Here is a 19,052-nt window from a genome sequence, read left to right as displayed (position 1 = left end):
TGCTCTGAACAAAGATGGCGGCGCTCACGCACCACCAGCTTTTACCTGCCGTTCACACATGGCATTTGTGTTTCAAAGCAAACTCAGAGGGGTCTGGAAGTTTAATGGGGTGAAATCTGATGACAGGTTCTCTATAAGATGACATCTTCCCTAAACATCTCTCACATTCCTCTGCAAAGTAGTGATGGGAATTCAGGCTCTTCTTAGTGAGCTGGCTCATTAGTCTCCGCTCACTAAGAAGAGCCGGCTCTTCTGGCTCCTGAAAGGCTCCCTATTAAATATACAATAGGGAGCTGCAGGCCAGTCAATCACCCCACACCACTCCACTTTTAACCCGATTGTATCGGGTTAAAGGGGGCGTGGTGAGCCAGTTAGAGGCGGGATTAAGTGAGCTATCGGCTCACTGAGGGGATCTGGCTCGTTCGTGAATGACACATCACTACAGCTCAGAGAATCCATGTGAGGTCATCAGCACTGAGCGCTTAGTGAGGCTTCTGTGATAGAGGATGAGGATATGACCCATGTACAGGAACAGGGAGACCGTGTCACAACCCGATCCTGCCCATGGCTCTGTGTGCTGGAGCCAGCAACACCATCAGAGATATTCACCACCTATCTGAACGTCTGCAGATACAGGGACCAGCTCTTTCACTTACATGGTCTGGACAGGAGGGTATTGTCAGGATCACGGCCTTAGGTTCTAGAGGGGAGACTATCGGGTCACACTGGATCACCCTCTGACAGCTCTCTCTCCGCTCTCCAGAACCAGAGTGAATTTAGCTGCCGCCACTCGTCATATATCAGGCTGACGAGACAACTTGCTTAGATTATACCCAAATAAGATATAACACTCAGTAGTTACATCAGTCACTACAGGTGATGTCTCCTCTGAGTTATGGAATCGTTAGAACACAAGAAGCTCTTATTAAATTGAAGTTTAATATCAAAAGAACAGTGCATACAATTAACAAGGGTTATTATATACATAAACATACAATGCAAAAAATAACAGTTTGGTAAAATAAAAAGGGATGAAGAAAACAGAACTTAACACATTATGTGATATTATAAGTCTGGTGGCTGACACCTTCCCCCCCCCCCGACCCCCGACCTCCGACCCCCGACCTCCGACCTCCGACCTTACCGGAGTCCCATCCAGTGCTGCCCCGCACCCCCTCCCCTCCGTACACACGTGTAGTCAGACATCACAACTTCCTGCTATGTGAAGTGACAGCGACACCCCTTTCCCACGAGGCCACGCCCTTCCCGTGACATCTACCTACCAGGAGCGTCTGCACTGCCCAGGACACGCCCTCCTGTCAGGACCAGGCTGCAGCCGCTCGGTGCCGGTACTAAGACTAGATGGCGGCCTCCAAGTGCTCGCGCCTGGCCGGGGAGCGCTCCCGCCAGTTCCTGGCCTCCGTGGACACGTTTCTCTTTGACTGTGACGGAGTGCTGTGGCGCGGGGACGAGGCGGTACCGGGAGCCCCGGAGCTGGTCACCGGCCTCCGGAACAGCGGGAAAAGGGTCTTTTACCTGACGAATAACAGCACCAAGACCCGGGCCATGTACGCGGACAAGCTGGGCCGCCTGGGGTTCGGTGCGGAGGCGGCGGAGGTGTTCGGCACCGCGTACTGCACCGCCCGGTACCTGCGGGACGTGGCGCGGCTGCGGGGCAAGGTCTACCTGATCGGGGGCCCGGCCCTGAGCCGCGAGCTGGAGGCGGCGGGGATCGCGCACGTGGGGGGCGGCCCGGAGCCCGTGACCGGCGGCATGAAGGAGTGGGCGGGGCTGGAGAAGGACCCGGATGTGCGCGCGGTGGTGGTCGGCTTCGACGAGCACTTCAGTTACATGAAGCTGACCCGAGCGCTGCACTACCTGCGGGAGCCCGGCTGCCTCTTCATCGCCACCAACACCGACACCAGGCTGCCGCTAGAGGGCGGCGCCGCCATCCCCGGTAATGCATCTGCGCTCAGGGCTCCGCATAAAAACGGATGAATGATGTACGTGCAGTGTGAACGCGGCCATAGGTGTGGATGGGACCGGCCGATTGTCCGCCTTTGATGTCAGACTGTACTGACCCGACAGTCAACAACTTTTAGGAAAAAAAATTGCATTCTGCAATTGGCCAAAACATTACCTGGTTTTAGCCAGAAATAGACCTAAGGTTTAACATGTCCAATTAGCTCCTCAGCAGATATCTAACCACCATCAATCACGTATGATCAGGGGGGGGGGGCTATTGAGAATGAAGGTGTAAAGGGGGTACGGAAAGTACTCAGACCCCCTTTACATTTTTCACTGCAGCCAATTGGGAAGATCAAAAAAGTTTGCTTTTTTTATCATTAATGTTCCCTCTGCCCCCATCCTGCCTGACCAAAACAGAAATGTTATTGATATTTTTGCTAATTTTAATATCAGCTTGGCGATAGGTAGCCGGCCCCCCGTGATATGTAGCAGGCCCCTTTGCTCAGTGCTGAGTAGCAGCTTTGGAGCTGGTGCAGCCAGGAGTCTTCTTGGGAAGTTTCTACAAGTTTCTCACCCCTGGATTTGGGGATCCTCTGCCTCTTCCTTGCGGATCCTCTCCAGTTCCCTCCAGTTGGATGGTGAATGTTGGTGGAAGCCATTTTCCAGTCTCTCCAGAGATGCTCCATTGGGTTTAGGTGCGGGGTATGGCTGGGTCAGTCAGGAATGGTCACAGAGATGTTCTGAAGCCTCTGCTGTGTTATTGTAGCTGTGTGCTTGTCTTGTTGGAAGTTTTGGTCCAGAGAGTCTGGAAGAGGTTCTCATCCAGGATATCTCTGTACTTGGCCGCATTCATCTTTCCTTCCATTACCCCCATTAGACCTCATGGTTCTCATGTGCTCTGACATGTAGCGGGACCCCCAAATGAAGGAGCAGAACCATCTCAAGGAGGATCAGAAGGAAATGGACAGCATGTGAGTTAAATAGTCACATTAGAGTCACAGCAGAGGGGCTGAATACTTCTCACCATTTGATATTTACATTTTACTTGTTTAAGAAATTAGCAAAAATATCCTTTTTTTTTTCTTGAAGATGGGGACAGAGTGCACATTAATTAGCACAAAAAAAATTAAAATTGGGATCTTACTAATTGGCTAAAAAGAGTGAAACATTTAAGGGGTCTGAGTACTTTCTGTAGCCACTATATGCCTGGGGTCGGGTGCCTCTGAATATGACCTTTAGGAAATCCCTGGGGGTGAGACTTGCGCTGCGCTTGTGGTGGCTCTGACTCTAGTTATGAGGAAGGAAATAATTTCCTAATGTCGGCTCAGATCTGCTAAATCATCCTGACAGAGGAAGAAGCGGCTTCATCCAGGCGGCAGCCTATCCCTATAGGGCAGGGCAGGAGCTGGCATGTAACCGGCACTCAGACATCAGACTGGTGGGGGCTAGAATCCTTCATTCTCAGGATAGGTGGGGTCCCAGGGTCGGCCTCGTTATCAGTTTTTTGGACTCTCTTATTAATAAGCTACATGATTAATATTCCAGCTCTTTACCAGTCTCCTCCTCCTCCTCTGTAGGTACCGGGTGCTTGGTGCGAGCCGTGGAGACGGCAGCTCATCGCCAGGCCCAGGTTATTGGGAAGCCCAACTCTTACCTCTATGACTGTGTGGTCAGTGAATGTGGCCTGGATCCTGCCCGGACGGTGATGGTGGGCGATCGCCTGGACACAGACATTCAGATGGGCTCTAGGTGCGGGATCCGCACGCTCCTGACCCTCACCGGATTCTCAGGTCTGGAAGATGTAAAGTCTCAACAAGAAAGCGGCAACCTCTCCATGGTCCCAGATTTCTACGTGGACTCTGTGGCCGATCTTCTCCCGGCGCTGTCTGCTGTGGAGCACTGACCTGCCAGGACTGGAGTCCCACACATTATTAGCTTTAATTTATTGTAGGCTGGAACTATTATGACTGATTGTTAAAGGGATATTGGTCTGTGCTCACGGCCGCCATTATAGTCATATACTTGTCAGAAGTAACAGTTATGTGTGATGGATACACAGAATACAAATATATGAAGACATTAACAGTATTTTATCATATAAAACAAGTTATTTTACAGAGTGTTCTGTAATTATTTGTCTTCCCCCTGTAAGGGATCAGGGTGATAGTTCTATGTACAGGATGCAGCTGTCTATAGCGTTCAATGGAGCCGGCTCAGAGACAGCAACTGGCCCCATTCAGCTAAAACGGGCCACACTGGGCCTCCTTGTATAAGCCATAGCCTTGATGAGGGACAGTGAAGGGTATGCAGAGCCGCACATCAGCCAGTAGCCAACACTTTGTAATCTGGAACTAGAGGAGGTTACAGTGACCCCCCGCCCCATTGGGCTAAACACTCAGATACCCATTGATTTCTCTAGGGTACAGCAGAGAGTTGATGCCCTAAACTTTGTGTTATGCATACAAGCAAGAGCCGGCAGCCATTGCTTTAAACACAGGATCGTCTGAATAACAGGTTATCACATTTCATATCACAGCTCCTAAAGACGTCTGCTCGGATTTTATTTCTGGGGCACAGATAGTAAAACAAACGCTCAATGTCCTCCAGGGGGCAGTATAACATTGCCTTGTTCTGTGATTTTCAGATTCTTAGCAATATCTTAAAGGAACTTGTCTCGTCACATAAATCCCCTCTCCTAATCCAACAGCTGAGAAAACTGTAGCCGGACAGACAATTGTGGAAACTTAGCGTCACACAAGGTCATCCGGATGAAGGCTGTCCATGTTATACCAGGAAGCTACTGTCCATGTTGCTCTTAGGAGAGGCTTCCCAAGCGGAGGAGCTATGTCTATGATATCTGTATGTCCTGACTGTACAAGACAACCCCTTAAAGCGCATCTACCACCAGGAAGAAGGACTGTATGCAAATGAGGCTGAGGGGCTCTAGGCTCCATAGGTGTTAATGGAGTCCTTCATTCTGGTGGTAGATGCCCTTTAATATCTCTTTATTAGTGCAGATTCACATAGGCCAAATTGGGTTAAGGGAAAAAACCTATGGACACATACAGATTGGTTCAGTAAGGCATAAGTGAAAAAACATTCTTTACAATTGGCTTTTTTCCACTGTTTTTTTACTTACTTTTTGGTGTTTGCCGACAACATTGGATCAGTGGGGAAAAAACTGAAGTGTGAAAAAGTCAAAATGGCTTCAGTGTAATAACACTGATATGAAAAAGCCCCAATGTAAAAGAGCCCTTGGGGTTAGATCTCCATTTATTCTGCAATGTCCTGGTTTTGCGATTTCATCCCACCTGCAGCCACCAGTAGATGGAGCTCTGGAGCTCCCCGAGTACTACATCAGACACTAAGCGGAGGAGAATGATTGCTTTACATGCCCCCCAGGGGGAATGGGACCTCATACTTGTGACTGGGGGGGGGGGGGGTTACACCTTTGGAACCTGCAGCAATCAGAATTTAGGGCATGGGTGGGGTCTGAAATAAAAGATCTTTATTATATCCCAAAAACAAGTCATAAGGATTTGGTCCAGGGTATACACTAAAAGCCAATCCAAAAGACCACCGGGATTTTCAGATTCTCTATATATTATGCCAGACCAATTTTTACATCAATTTTTGGGTATTCGTTAGAGTTTTCACAGTGAGGGGCAGGATGTTCACCCCTCGGAGGTCGGGCACGGGTCTCTACAAGTGTCAGTGTGGGATGGATAGATGACCCCCAGCTTAGGGACTGGCAGGTAGCCCACTAGGTTGTAGTCTCTTGTCCTCAGTCCCTGCACACAGTATCTTTTGTGACTTGCTGCGAGGCAGGAATGTGTGCACTTGGCCTCCTCTCCATCCTGACCCCGATAAGGTCTCCCCCCCTCCTCCAGGACAAAGCCCAGTTTGTGTTTCCATCTCGCTGGTTCCAGTTCCAGGGGGGCTTATTCTATTCCCGTCTCGCAGTTTCTCCGCACAGCCCTGTCATTGTTACATTCCTGCCTCTCGGGTTTCTCAGGTGGAGCCTGGCTAAGAAGGTGGCCCCGGAGGTGCTAGCTGCCGGGGTGCTGATGGACGCGCCCTTCACCCGCTGCCGTCCCTGGACCATGCACAATCTTCACATTGCAAGGACTGGCAGGGATTGGGACCGCAGCACAGTATGGAGGCGAGCGGAGAAGCCACGGTAAGAGGATCATTGGATCATTATATCATATTGGGGATTGTCAGGTGACCATGTACGATCCTCAGGGGACCTCAAGGGTGCTATTATTCCTATTGCTATGTGTTTTGGGAGAGGGGGTAGATCCATCATTCAGGATTACACCTGCCGCTCTCTTGTAGATGATTTTTGTGTGGATTCAATACAATTTTATTATAGTTTGATTAGAGTTTGGGAGCCCAGTCCAATAATTACTGGAGAATTGGAATATATATTAGGGGGGAGGATAAAAGTCAGATAGGGATAAGCACAAGGCAAGTTCTATCCAAAACAATGGATCTCATCCCAAGCTGGAATTCTATGAGACTTCCGGGTGGTTTACAGGACACGTAGTATTAAGAGCAGATTATCTGACTTACTAGCCTTCTTAAACCCCCCCCATTGATCAGGGGTCGTAGCTGCCAAACCCCCATCCGACATATCCCCCCCCATCCACTGTGCATTGCAGATGGTACCGTATGAGGCAGGTCCGGTATTTGATGGGTCTCAATGTGTCAATGTGTCTGCATAAATCCACAGGGCAGTTACATAAACATAAAACATTAAGCTTTTATATTTCACTTTTTGATGCACATTACACATCCACCTGGTACATGACTTGTAATCAGCATTCCCTGGCTGTTTGCCCTTCTGCAGTCCCGGTCTGTAATTTGCTATTGTCATAATTCTAGTAGATGGAGACCTAGCTGCTGTAACTCCCCTCTCAAAAGACTGCTGTGTGATTTGAACACTCATAGGCTTCAGTCTGATGGATATTGTGCAAATCCAACCCCAGTCACTATAGAATAATACATCATAAAGGATGTTATAGGTGAGACCTAGCTGCTCTTACACCCTCCTCCATTCTCCATTAACTACTATGTAGTCTGACCCCTCAACCCAACCCCTCTCTGCATAAGATAATACATCATTAAGGATCTTATAGGAGACCTCTCCAAAGAGGACAACAGACCAAACACTGTCTATTTACCATCAGCTTCCCACCGAAAGAGGACCCCGAGGACGATCGAAAGCTGCTACTAGGATATTCTGGGGCTTCCTGGCCGTCGCCCTCCTCTTCTCTATTGTGGGAATTAGTGTGGTTGGAGTTTTAGGATGGAAAGATACAAAATCAAAGGTAAAGACATAGACCATGAGTACTGTTCTTATGTCACTAGGAGAAAACTTGGGGGTCATTGTTACAGTTCGGTTTTGGGCGTCCTTGAACAATGCCAGCTATTCCTCCCGACTTCCTGGTACACATGCACACTTGGTTTGGATAAGGGTGCATATATTTTAATGGAGGACACTGATAAGTGATGAAAATTGGCTTCCAGTTGACACATAACAGACAGTATAAGGGCAAATTCAGGTTTTTGGTCATCCCTTTAATATTTGCATAGAGGGAGTGATGTGGTTGGGAGGTCACTGATCAGGGCAGATTCCCTTCTCCGTCATATAACTATTAGAATAGAAAATTCATTAGGGAAGGAGAATATAGTCACCTCCCTGTGCTGATCTTGGCGGGGGCAGTGACTGGTCCTCAGGACTGCATGAGACAGGGGCCGGGTCATGCCATAAGGAGACCACTGAGATGCCACACATAAAAGTAGCCGTGAGCCGATCTGTAGGTGCCGTGAGCGGGTTTCAAGTGTCACATCCAAAATGTGGACTGGTAAACGCATGTAATGTAGATAAGGGGTTCTAGAACTCACATACTGATACTGGATTCACATCGGGGGTATAAGCTGCAGTACCACATACTACCTATAGGTGATGCTGTTCTTCAAAATATTATAAAACTCAGACACCCCCTTTAACTTGTCACATACTCACAGCCTTTATGTTCAGCCTCTCTTACAGGTTGTCCGACTGACCTACAAGAACCTGCAGGGTGCCTCAGTGAACCAGTCCGCCATCACAGACAAGCGGAGGAATACAGTCACCTATCGGGTGACCACCAGGAATCAGACGTCGGTGGTGCTATTCGACAGCAAACATGTGAGTAGTCCTGGGTGTGCTGGAAAGAGCAAGAAAGCTGGAAAGGAGGACACTGGTTACACCCAGTTGTCACTTTATTCATAAATTTCAAGGAGGAATAACAGAGGAACAGCAAAACAAAGAGAAGGGGCTATGGGGTTGTAGGAAGTCCATAGACTGACTAAATCACTGCATTTTATGTAGTTTTACTAAAGCCCTAATAAATACTCAGTACTATAAGTTTCGTTTCTCCGCAGGGATTGGTTTGCTATAAGGCTGCTGGGGAAAAATCCTGTTTCCTTCGACGCATGGAGATAAGAGATATGGAAAATATCCAATCCGTCCTGAATATGTCTGTGGCCAAGGTCAGATATTATGCCTTCAGCCCATTTATCTGAAGGAATACAAGTTCATAGGATTTACTCTAAGAGGGATAGTGAGGGTCACGATTATACCGCCCTTTTGTGGAATAAGTTATTTATATGCCATAATGCAGTAATAATTCATTTTTCCATATATAATGCCTGAGTGATACATTCTGCCTACATGTAGCCACCATTAGAGGGAGCTCACTGCATAAGATCCCCTTCACACCATTAGTTTTTGTTCTCTCTCCACTGAACTAACAATGGCAGGGCCTTACACATTTTCCCTCTTTTCACAACCTGTGATAAGTCTTTCAATGCATTAACACATCTTTCTGCCATTTTAAAACAGGATGGAGTCCTTTTCCTACAGAATAACCGGACGCGCTATTACCGCGAGTTTCTTGGCGTCATAGGAGGCCGAAAAGTCAACCATGAACTTGTAGGAGAACCTGTGCAAATGTTATGCGACCAGCTCCCTATTTATTGGGTAAAAAAGAGCGACGGTAAGTAGAACCTAAGGGGTTTGTTATCCCCTGTAACACCCGATGATCACCAAAGGAGGGTTCCCGAGATTAAGAAGTTCTTGAAAGTGGTCAAAGATGGCAGAGCACAGCGCTCGGCTATCTCTGGCCAATCACATAGAACTGGAGCGGCAGGGTGCATTCGAGTATGGCTGGGCTCCCTCCATGAATACTGAGCAGTTTATAATCTGAATCCTCCTACTTCACTACAAGCACTAGATAACGTGTTCTTCTCTGGTCGCTGCAGGTCCGACAAGACGTCTCATTTACCTCTGCATCGACATCTGCTTCCCCAACAACATCTGTGTGTCCGTCTGCTTCTACTACCTACCCGACTAGGACATTGACTCCTCCCAGCGCGGCCTGGACAATCCCTCCCTAGCACATTTTGCACAACGTATGGGAGGAGTTCATTTAGGAATGATCGGTAATGGTTCCCCGTTAACCCCTTTGTGACAGCTGGACTGCGCAGTTTATTGCACGTCTTCCTTAAAAAAAAAAAGCAATGACTACCTTCGTCGGCGCGGCCTTGTGCACCATCTCTCCGACAACAATATGGGATTGAAGACCTGACAGAAGTTGCTAAAACCCAGTTTACGGATACACAGTGTAACCCACCGAGTCTAGACAGAAGAGGAAGGGGGTCAATATTCACAATGATGCCAGATTCCTGTCTGTATAACCCACAGTATAGGTGTGATTGTATATTAAATAATACTTTTGCGTACAGGACTCCACTAATTTAATGATTTATTTAGTTTCTTGCATATAAAACCTCTGGGTAGGTCACACTCAGTGTCGCGACACATATGAACCTGCCCGTCACATACATTTACCTGCGATAAAAGCAATGCTTTCAATAGAGTTGTATCTGCCTCCGCAGCATCGAATGGTCCAGGGGATACTTATTTTTGTCCGAAAAGTAAAGTCTTAGTATTACATTAATTAACGCCAGTCCATGTCACCCCAGGACACTGTCATTAAAGGCCAGGCAGACCACCGCTTTCTGGTGACCACTGTACTCCCTCTTGATCTCTCCGGTCTCCACGCACCACAGACGGGCCAGATTATCAGAGGAGGCTGGAGGAGAAGAGGAAGTCACTTATCTGTGTTACAGGAGGAGACCAAAGATAATACTATACTGCGATACTTACCTGTCACAATGTACTGAGAGTCCCCGGAAAAGGCGCAGTCCCACATCCAACCCCGTGACGTCTCTCCGGGGTTATTGCTCTTAATACTTAGCTCTGTCATCAGAGAGAAGTTCGATGTTCTCCATATCTTGCAGGTCTGGTCGGCTGAACATGTGGCCAGTAGTCTGAAAAGGGGAAAGGTCATTGTCAATTAGCATTTTGAAAGGGCCTCTAAGCTCCTGGGTCACATGTGGGCTTGAATGAGAAGTGTCCTGCATCGTTAGCAGGCCATTCATAATCTGCCATCTATAATGCAAATGAGAATGTCAGTGCACCATGGGCATCGCCACAAGGGCCAGTGCTCCCTCTCTTCTCCAGTTTGGCAATTGGAGAAGGGCACCGCCAACTAAAGCCAAGTCTGAGGTGCTGGGTGCTGAACCTGGTCCAGAAAGAGGGTAGCCGACCACATAACCACAACCACCAAAATCCTCATTTGTATAAGAATAAAATATGCATATGGACATTTCCTCAACGAGACCATGTGTTTAGTTTATATCTGATGTTGTCAGGAGACCGTCCCAAGTGCGCACTCACGTGGAATCCGGGCTAAATTTACAGCGGAGAGCACAGCGCTTGTGTGAAGGGATTTTAGTTTTAGGGATGAGTTGTGTGAGGTCTTCGCCAAGTCCTCCCGTCAGGTTCCAGACAAAGCAGTTCCCCTAAAATAAAATGCAAGGTAAAACATAGGTGAGGCAGGAGTGGTGTGTAGGACATAAAGACATCACTGATCTTGTGGACTAAGTGTATAATCCCCCGATATTGGGAATGTAGCATAAACCATAGAGACGCCAACTTATCTAGCATCTAGGGAACAAAGAATAGGGCAATGTCCTAATGCAGCTGCCCCATCCTTTTATTACCAGGACAGGATACAGCCCTACAGAATATAGCAGAATAAGCTGGGGCTGCCCCACACTCAGAGCAGACCTTTTGAGCCGTAATCTCCCAAAATTGTCCCATGAAAATGTAGTAGTGGTGATCATATGAGTCTACTCCCAAATTAATGTCTATGATTTGGCATTGCAATACACGGTGAGACTGATGCACAAGGACAACCCCTTTAAGGATCTTTAAAGGAGATCACCATTTGATTCTATGGAGTATGAGCCAAACATACCTTAAGAATGCTATAAGTTACACTGAAGCAGAAAAATATTATGTTTAATCCCTGAACCTGTGTGGTTTTGCTTAAAATATACATTTATGATAATGAGGCTCTGTCGCTCCTGTGGCTGCCCCAGCGCTTCTCCTCACCCTAATTATGCACTGCTCAAGCCCAGCATAAGTGTGAATAATCATCACTGTGTTGTGACTGACAGGCAGAAGTAATCAATCAATGCAACATGCCCCAACTGCTGTCTGAGTCATCCAGCTCAGCTTGATTAGTCCTGTCTGGACAGTACAGGAAGCTCCATGCGTAATGTGTTTTTGTAGACACCCAGCTTTCCCAAGGTCCTGAATTTTATAATTATTTTTTTGAGCAGAAACACTCGGTTCAGGGATTAAACATCAGTGTAGCTACAGCATTCTCAAGTTATGTTTGGTTCCCAATGCATAAAAAAACAAAATGGTAGATTTCCTTTAAGTAAAGATTAACTTCTGGCACTCACAGAACTGTTAACAGCGGCCATGTAACTGGCATCGGGGTCTATGTGGACGGAATTGACAGAAACATCGGCCTCAGGAATAAGCTGCTCGTTCTGATCTGTTTTCAAGTCCCATATGTGAATTGCTCCGCTCTGGTCCCCAACAATGAGCTCAGCCTGAGAGAGAGGAGAAAAAAAGTCAGGGAAAATAAATGTAAAAAGGAAATTAAAAAGTTAAAAAAAAAGTTATACATCAGTTTGAGGGGAAAAAAAAAACCCACACATAATTATTACTGTTAAGGTACTCAATCCCATCACTTTTTATTGTCAATTCTGAGAACATAAGCTGAAGATGTTGGAAAGCAGGGAGACAGTATTACTGCTCAGCTGTGTAGAGATGAATGGAGCCGAGCTGCAATACCGGAACAAGCCATCGCCAGGTGTGGCGCAGCTTTTGGAAGAAGGCAGCCATGTATTTCCACCTCTAGACAACCATTTTAAGGGTCACATGTTGCATTACAAAATAAAAATATAATATATATATATATATTTATTAAAAGGGGTTGTCCGAGAGTTGTGAAAAAAATATAAAGGTTTTTTCACAACTCTCGGACAACCCCTTTACTAAAAAAAAAAAAAAAAAAGTACAAAAATAAAAACATAATAAAATAATAAGCATTGTATAAAATAACCTAGAAAAGTTATACATATACAAGATAAAATATACACAATTTGAAATATTTTTAGATACATTTTGATAAGAATCTTGAGGAAGGTCCCCTTTAAATGTCTTGATACAAAATGTCCTACACCAGTGAGATAAGTTCCCAGCCTTCAGGGGAAGAGGAGAAAGTATTACATTTTTGTTCTGTGCAGACACAAAAGAGCTTTGTATGAGGGGAAATCTCCCAAATAACAAGGTAGCTTTGTGTCTGTGCGCTTATCTAGCATGTAAAACCCAGCTGCTGGTACACACCTGACCTATCCCCGAGCACGACATACCTTACTGGATAACAAGTCACAAAAAACATAATGTGCACGTGTCGAAAGAAAGGGGCAACTGATCAGTATCGGGAGATTGCCCTCAGAACCCGATGTACAGGGACGGCTGAACACAACAGTTTATACTCCACACACAGCACAAGCTGCACCCGGGACTTACTGCCAGGATTAGTATAAAAGCCTTTTTGAAACTTTTGTAAACTACTAAAAACTTCTAAATATACTTTATTCACTGCCAGCAAGTAGAAATATTAAAAATAATTAACACTTTTGCGCAGTTTTTTAAAGCCATCCTCATGGCCGACATGAGTGCAAGCCACACTAACATTTCTCCAGAAGGGTAAAATACTCCAAAAAATTGGAAGAGTATTTAATTTTTTATAACTACAAATAATAACTCCTGGGTTTACATAGAGTTAATAGACATCTATATAAAAATATAATGCCCCATGCAGAAAGGACGTCTATAAAGGTCTTGACAGTGACCAACTTCAAGCGGCTATAACTCCAGAACCCTGGCACATAGAAACATCATTTTTATGTCAGTTTAAACAGAATAATCTCCCCTTTAATGCATGGATGCTTAACAGAATACAACCCTTAAAGTTGTATTAAAAAAAAAAAAAAAAAAAAGGATTTTTTATGTACAGCTTTGTATTCCCGATTGTAAGTTTAAGAGTGAATATCTCCTGTTCTTTCAGGCATCCAAGCACAATTACCATATATAAGCCTAGTTTTTCAGCACAAAAAAAAAAAAAACTGGGGAGGCTGTGACCAATGCATTTCCTACCCTCTGCTTATACTCGAGACACTAGAATTGTGTTCCTACATGCAAGGGTTCAGGAGATAAAGGCATTTGAATTGTGCCCCCCTCCAGCCTGTCAGATGAAGGCAGAATTAGAAGCTGCATGAGACTCACTTTGCAGACGTACATGCACCCTCAGCATCTGTAGCTGAACCCGGGAAAGTGTGATGGAATAATGCTGTACATATTTATAACATATTTTAGTAAAAGTTACTCCTTATTTTAAAAAAAACTTCAATTGTGATCATCCGTGGTCCCATGACAGCAAAAAAATTTACTGCAATTGTCAGTGGAACAAAAAAAAAAAAAAAAAAATTTGTCTGGAGCTACAATTATAAAATATACAGTTTCGACAAACATACAATTTCAACTTAAGAGCCAACCTATCTTGTACATAAATCGGGGACTGCCTGTATAATAATGGGGGTCTGACCACATTTTGGGAGTTGTCAGTGACTAATTATTATGTGTGATTATACTGCAGCGCGATTACCTGGTTTGGATGGAGAAAGACACAATTGATCGGTGCATTAACTTGGAAGATTCGCTGACACTGAAGGTTACGTGACCTGAAAAAAAAAAAAAAAAAAAAGGATGTTAGATGAAGAAAACCGGGTACTTTTACCTTATGAGGCTGTAAGAATAACATAGGACAGAGTCCCTGCTGGAAAGCCTCCTATATGAAACACAATAGCAGACCTGCTATGTGCACAAATCATCCCTTTCTGACTGCAGGTAAATGGGTTTGGAGAAGTCAGACCCATAGGGGGTCATTTACTAAGGGCCCGAATTGCATTTTTCCGCCGCGTTACCCGAATATTCCCGATTTGCGGCGATTTTCCCTGAATTGCCCTGGGATTTTGCCGCACGCGATCGGATTGTGGTGCACCGGCTGCGGTGTGCACGCGGCGGAAACCGGGGGCGTGGCTGTACGAAAACCCAACGGAGACTGAAAAACCGCCGCATTTAAAAAAAAAATAATAATTAAAAAAAAAAAGTGTCGCTTGACACACGCTTACCTGCACTCGGCCCGGCTTGGTGAACTTCAGTGCACTCCGACGGAATGGAGTGCAGCAGATGTCCTGGTGGACGTCTGGGGTACTACCTTAGTGAATCACCGGAAGACCCGAATCCTCCACACAGAACACGCCACTGGATCGCGAGAGGACCGGGTAAGTAAATCTGCCCCATAGTGTCATCCTCTACCCATTGCAAATCAAGTTGCCAACGTTTTAAATAACTACTAAAAAGGTGCATTTTCAGTACATCTTCCTTCTCACCAATGACCTCATACCTCAGGTCCCATATCCTGGCCATACAGTCTTCTCCACCCGTGTACATCCAACGCCCGTCCTCATGGAAGCCAACAGAGGTGATATTCTTGCTGACACCATCGTAGTTGATGACAGGGTTCGGGTTGTTTGAGTTGAGATCATACATACGGATGTGCTGATATCCTAAAAACAAGAAGACAAAAATCTTAAAGGGAATGTCTACTTTCAGCAAAAAAAAAAAAAAAAAAAAGAAGGATTGTGTGGGTGTTTGTAATCGAAAGTTACACTTTTCCAATATACTTTGGTATAAATTCCTCAAATATTTTTTACATATCTGCTTGCTGTTATTCTATAGGAAGCTTTAATTGGTCAGTAATCTAATCGTGGTCATATGACGTCACACAGGTGCACGGCTCGTTATAACACACAGCTCTGATTACTCTGATATAATGAGCCGTGCACCAGTGTGATGTCACATAAATCGGGGAGCATTTTTATCCACAGGAAGTAAACTGGTAAGTTTCCTAACGAATCACAGCAAGCAGAGATCTAGAAAGCCACAAGGAATTGGTACAGAAATTATATAACTTTTAATCATACAAGCAATCACATTTAGTTGCTGAAGCGTGAACAAACCCTTTAAGGGACTTCTATAGGCTGCGATGCCTAAATGCTGCTACTTGTGAGTAGTGAATGAAGATATAACTATAAGAGCCTGTCAGGACCCCTTTTCATCAGTACAGAGGGAGCGTAGCGCCTCTTACTACAGCGCTTCACATAGCACTAACAATATGTACCTACTGCTGTAGTACCTTACACTGCATAAGAATATATAGGGGTTTAGTCCCAGGTAGTACAGTATAGGAGAAATATTTAAGACCCCACAGAGATAAGTTAAACCTAATAGAACAGACTTACCTGCGGCTGCGATCATGCTTCGGTCAGGGGTCACTTCTAGAGAGTTTACTTGCTAAAAACTTAGTCAAGGATGCGATGCAAAGTACAGGGAGACATTATGGAACAACAGAGAGTGAAAGGAATAACTGCTGTACCCCTATAGATCTTACATACATACATACATACATACATACATATGTAATGCATGATTTCCAAAATTGTACCCATATATCTGACTCATGGCGGTTTCCCACGTGGCATTTTTTAAACACAAGTAGGAGGGGTTTCCCATTAAGCGCATGCATTTCATTGGAAACAAATATGCGTTTTGCCCAAACCCCCTCCAACTAGCGTTTTGGATGCGTTTAAAAAACCGCCCTTAGAGTCCATACCCTCTCCACTCTATAACAGTATAAAGGATACAGAGTCCTGGTGCTGGACGGTCCGCGTGCAGATGCCGCTATGGGCTTGCCAGAACCGCACGGTGTGGTCATATCCTGCAGTGGCAAGAATGACAGGATCGCTGCCCACCGTGCCCTGCGATGAGTTCATCATGTTTCCTGTAAAGACAAATAAAAACAAAAAGTAAATTCATTTTTATAATAGAAATATCTACAGTAACAGATTAAGCACGGCGGGCTCACGTCACTACTGGGGGAGCTGCTCACCCCTGTCCCTCTCCATAGTGATATATGGCACCATATTCCGGGGAAAGATAGGACATGTCCTATCTTTCTCCCGGCTACGGAACGGCGCCACACCATATACCGCTCCCGTACGGCGCCGTGCGCCCACTGCGGTCTTTGGGGGACATATATATGGCAGATATACATCCCCCATACGTTTGTGTGAATGTAGCCCGAGGGTGAAAACATATGCGTTTTTTAACGATCTGAACTAAAAACGGCCCAAAAGCGCCACGTGTGTCTTCACCCTTAGGCTTCGGTCACATGTGGCATTTTGAACGCGTTTTTTTGCGCAAGCGATTTTGACCAGTTTTAATTAAGATAATTGGTAAAACCTGTCAAAAACGCATGCGTTTTTTTTATCGGGCCAAAAACGTGTTCAAAACGCCACATATGACCGCAGCCTAAGCCGTCAACACTGCCCACAATCCCGAATAGTCACTAAGCCACAGTTACTGGCCACAATGGTGACCCTTCTTATCGCCACACCCTAGAAGTGCCAGAACAGGGGCAGTATTGCTCCTTTTACCTTTCTGGGGGAAGTTGAGACATTTGTACATTTTTAACATCCATACAACCAGTGGCATAACTAGGAGAGACAGGGCCCCATAGCAGGCTACTGCATGGGGCCCCCCTTCCCACTTAAAAAAATATACATATTAGTATACTCACACATGTGAGTTACAATGACATATAAATACACTCATGTGCATATACACATACATACAGTGCCACATGCACCATACTCACAGTGTATACAGACACCATATACACATCACAGATACTGCATATATACATCACAGTATATGTTATATACATATTATGCAGGACAATATAGATATAATGGTGCACAGCTTCCTTTCTTTGTGTCAGGTCAGATGACGGGGCCCCCTGACACTGTGGGCCCCATAGCAGCTGCTACCGCTGGAGTTACGCCCCTGCATGCAACCCCTTTAAATGCTATAGTGGAGGCTTCTTTATGCAAGTGTCACTCAGTGCATGTGATTTTGATGTGCTAGAAGTAACTATACAAGATGTGATTGAGCTTAAATGCTGAAGTGAAGTTCTGCTAAATATAAAGGGGGCCAAAAACATGAATAAGCTGAAGTCTCACATAGACCCCCACCTGGCCCCTACTGTTATGATTGGTGGGGTTCATTCCCTCTCCACAGGAGCAACTCTTGTGACAACCCCTTTAAGTACCTGTGATCAGATATTATGCAGCATTATGGTAGACCCCCTGTAGGGGTGACTGGGTTCCCATAGAGCATCGTGCAGCCATATTGTGTATATACATCCACTGCACTGGGAAGACTCCAGGTTTTTCAAAAATTCACCCCTTTTTACAAGACCAAATGATGAAACATGCTGTACCAGCGCTTGCTGTCAGTGAATGGTTCACACCCATATGCATTCACAAACAGGAAAGCCCCAAGTCTCCTCACAGCTGAGGGTTTGCTACAATGGGAGCAGCCAGGCCAGACACAGTGTAAACAAACACGAACTACAAGTCCCAGCACGCTGCAGCAATGCTTACTAGCGCCCCCCTGCGGCGGAGCAGAGGAGCCAGGCTTCTCATCCCTGCAACTACACTCATGTCTCCTCATTCTCACCTCCTCCAATTCCAGGCTGCCCGTCCTGCTGTTTAGTACATTTTACGTCACTTGACCTCAGCGACGTCAGGGAAAAACTCCGACGTGACCCGACGTACTTAGGTTTCCCAAAAGTTGTCTTCAAAGCCAGGTTCATTTTCCCGAGGACGTGCGCAGAAAGTGCAGAGAAATGTCTCAGGGAAAATGGCCGCCGGGCTACAGGAAGCAACTGCAGGTTGTCCTCTGGTGTCTCAAACAGATGTTGCTTAGCAACCGGAAGACTGCCGATAGTTTATTACATTTATTACATAGAAACGTCATGGTTTAATTGTAATTGTAATTGAAAATGATATTTAATAGTTTAATTAATTACAAATATTGTGATATTAGTGATGTAAACAAGTTACTTTATACATTTGTTCTAAAAATAAAAAAAATATTACTCCCAACTTTCCAGGACAAAAGCTGGAGGACACAGTTTATTTGGGATGGAGGGGTGACCTGTGGTTGGGGGAGGTGATGCCTGAAAGAGGGAGGTAGCATCTCCAGGATGTTCTGCCTACTGGTCAGGATAAGCTGTTCTTGTTGGGACCAGGAGGCGAGACGTAGAGGAAATGTTCGGGACAAATCAGAACAAACACCAAACCATCCGAGACAACAGGACAGCCCTGGAAAACTGGGACTGACCCGCCGAATCTGGGATGGTTGGAAGTTCTGATAAAAGATGACGGATGGTGCCAGGTACTCCACAGGATAGGGCAGTGATGGCGAACCTTTTAGAGACCAAGTGCCCAAACTACAACCAAAATCCACTTATTTACCGGGAAGTGCCAACAAGGCACTTATTGCTTCTTGTTCTGTCTCAGCTTTCAAACATATCAACCCCCTGAGGCCACCAATACGGCTGAAAGAAGGAGGGCAAATTCAGACATCATTGTGGCTTTTCCTTAAAGGGGTATTCCGGGAATATGAACGTCTGACACAA

At 45.6% G+C, this 19,052-nt stretch overlaps 3 protein-coding genes across 4 annotated transcripts; 2 read left to right on the top strand and 1 right to left on the bottom strand.

Moving 5' to 3' along the window:
- Positions 1-1,261: 1,261 nt before the first annotated feature.
- Positions 1,262-4,083, top strand: PGP (phosphoglycolate phosphatase). Its single transcript, XM_072120045.1, has 2 exons — positions 1,262-1,957; positions 3,546-4,083. Exons 1-2 carry the CDS (start codon positions 1,363-1,365, stop codon positions 3,869-3,871), a joined length of 921 nt encoding a protein of 306 aa, XP_071976146.1. The 5' UTR covers positions 1,262-1,362; the 3' UTR covers positions 3,872-4,083.
- Positions 4,084-5,517: 1,434 nt separating this feature from the next.
- On the top strand, positions 5,518-9,852 carry BRICD5 (BRICHOS domain containing 5). The gene is made up of 6 exons (XM_072120046.1): positions 5,518-6,148; positions 7,161-7,301; positions 8,015-8,164; positions 8,401-8,508; positions 8,861-9,014; positions 9,280-9,852. Exons 1-6 carry the CDS (start codon positions 6,125-6,127, stop codon positions 9,369-9,371), a joined length of 669 nt encoding a protein of 222 aa, XP_071976147.1. The 5' UTR covers positions 5,518-6,124; the 3' UTR covers positions 9,372-9,852.
- MLST8 (MTOR associated protein, LST8 homolog) lies at positions 9,766-18,237 on the bottom strand. 2 transcript variants are annotated; one of them, XM_072120043.1, is made up of 9 exons: positions 18,089-18,237; positions 16,213-16,349; positions 15,811-15,862; positions 14,913-15,075; positions 14,112-14,187; positions 11,836-11,988; positions 10,760-10,884; positions 10,187-10,350; positions 9,766-10,112 (listed from the first exon to the last, which is right to left on the bottom strand). In XM_072120043.1, the coding sequence occupies exons 1-9, from the start codon at positions 18,222-18,224 to the stop codon at positions 9,994-9,996; spliced, it is 1,125 nt and encodes a 374-aa protein (XP_071976144.1). In that variant the 5' UTR covers positions 18,225-18,237; the 3' UTR covers positions 9,766-9,993. The 2 variants fall into 2 exon arrangements, with proteins under 2 accessions (XP_071976144.1, XP_071976145.1); XM_072120044.1 differs by having other exon boundaries at positions 18,013-18,117.
- Positions 18,238-19,052: the final 815 nt, after the last annotated feature.

This window comes from Engystomops pustulosus, chromosome 8, assembly GCF_040894005.1.
Source record: "Engystomops pustulosus chromosome 8, aEngPut4.maternal, whole genome shotgun sequence".
Lineage (NCBI taxonomy): Eukaryota > Metazoa > Chordata > Amphibia > Anura > Leptodactylidae > Engystomops > Engystomops pustulosus.
This window is presented reverse-complemented; position numbering and strand designations above follow the sequence as displayed.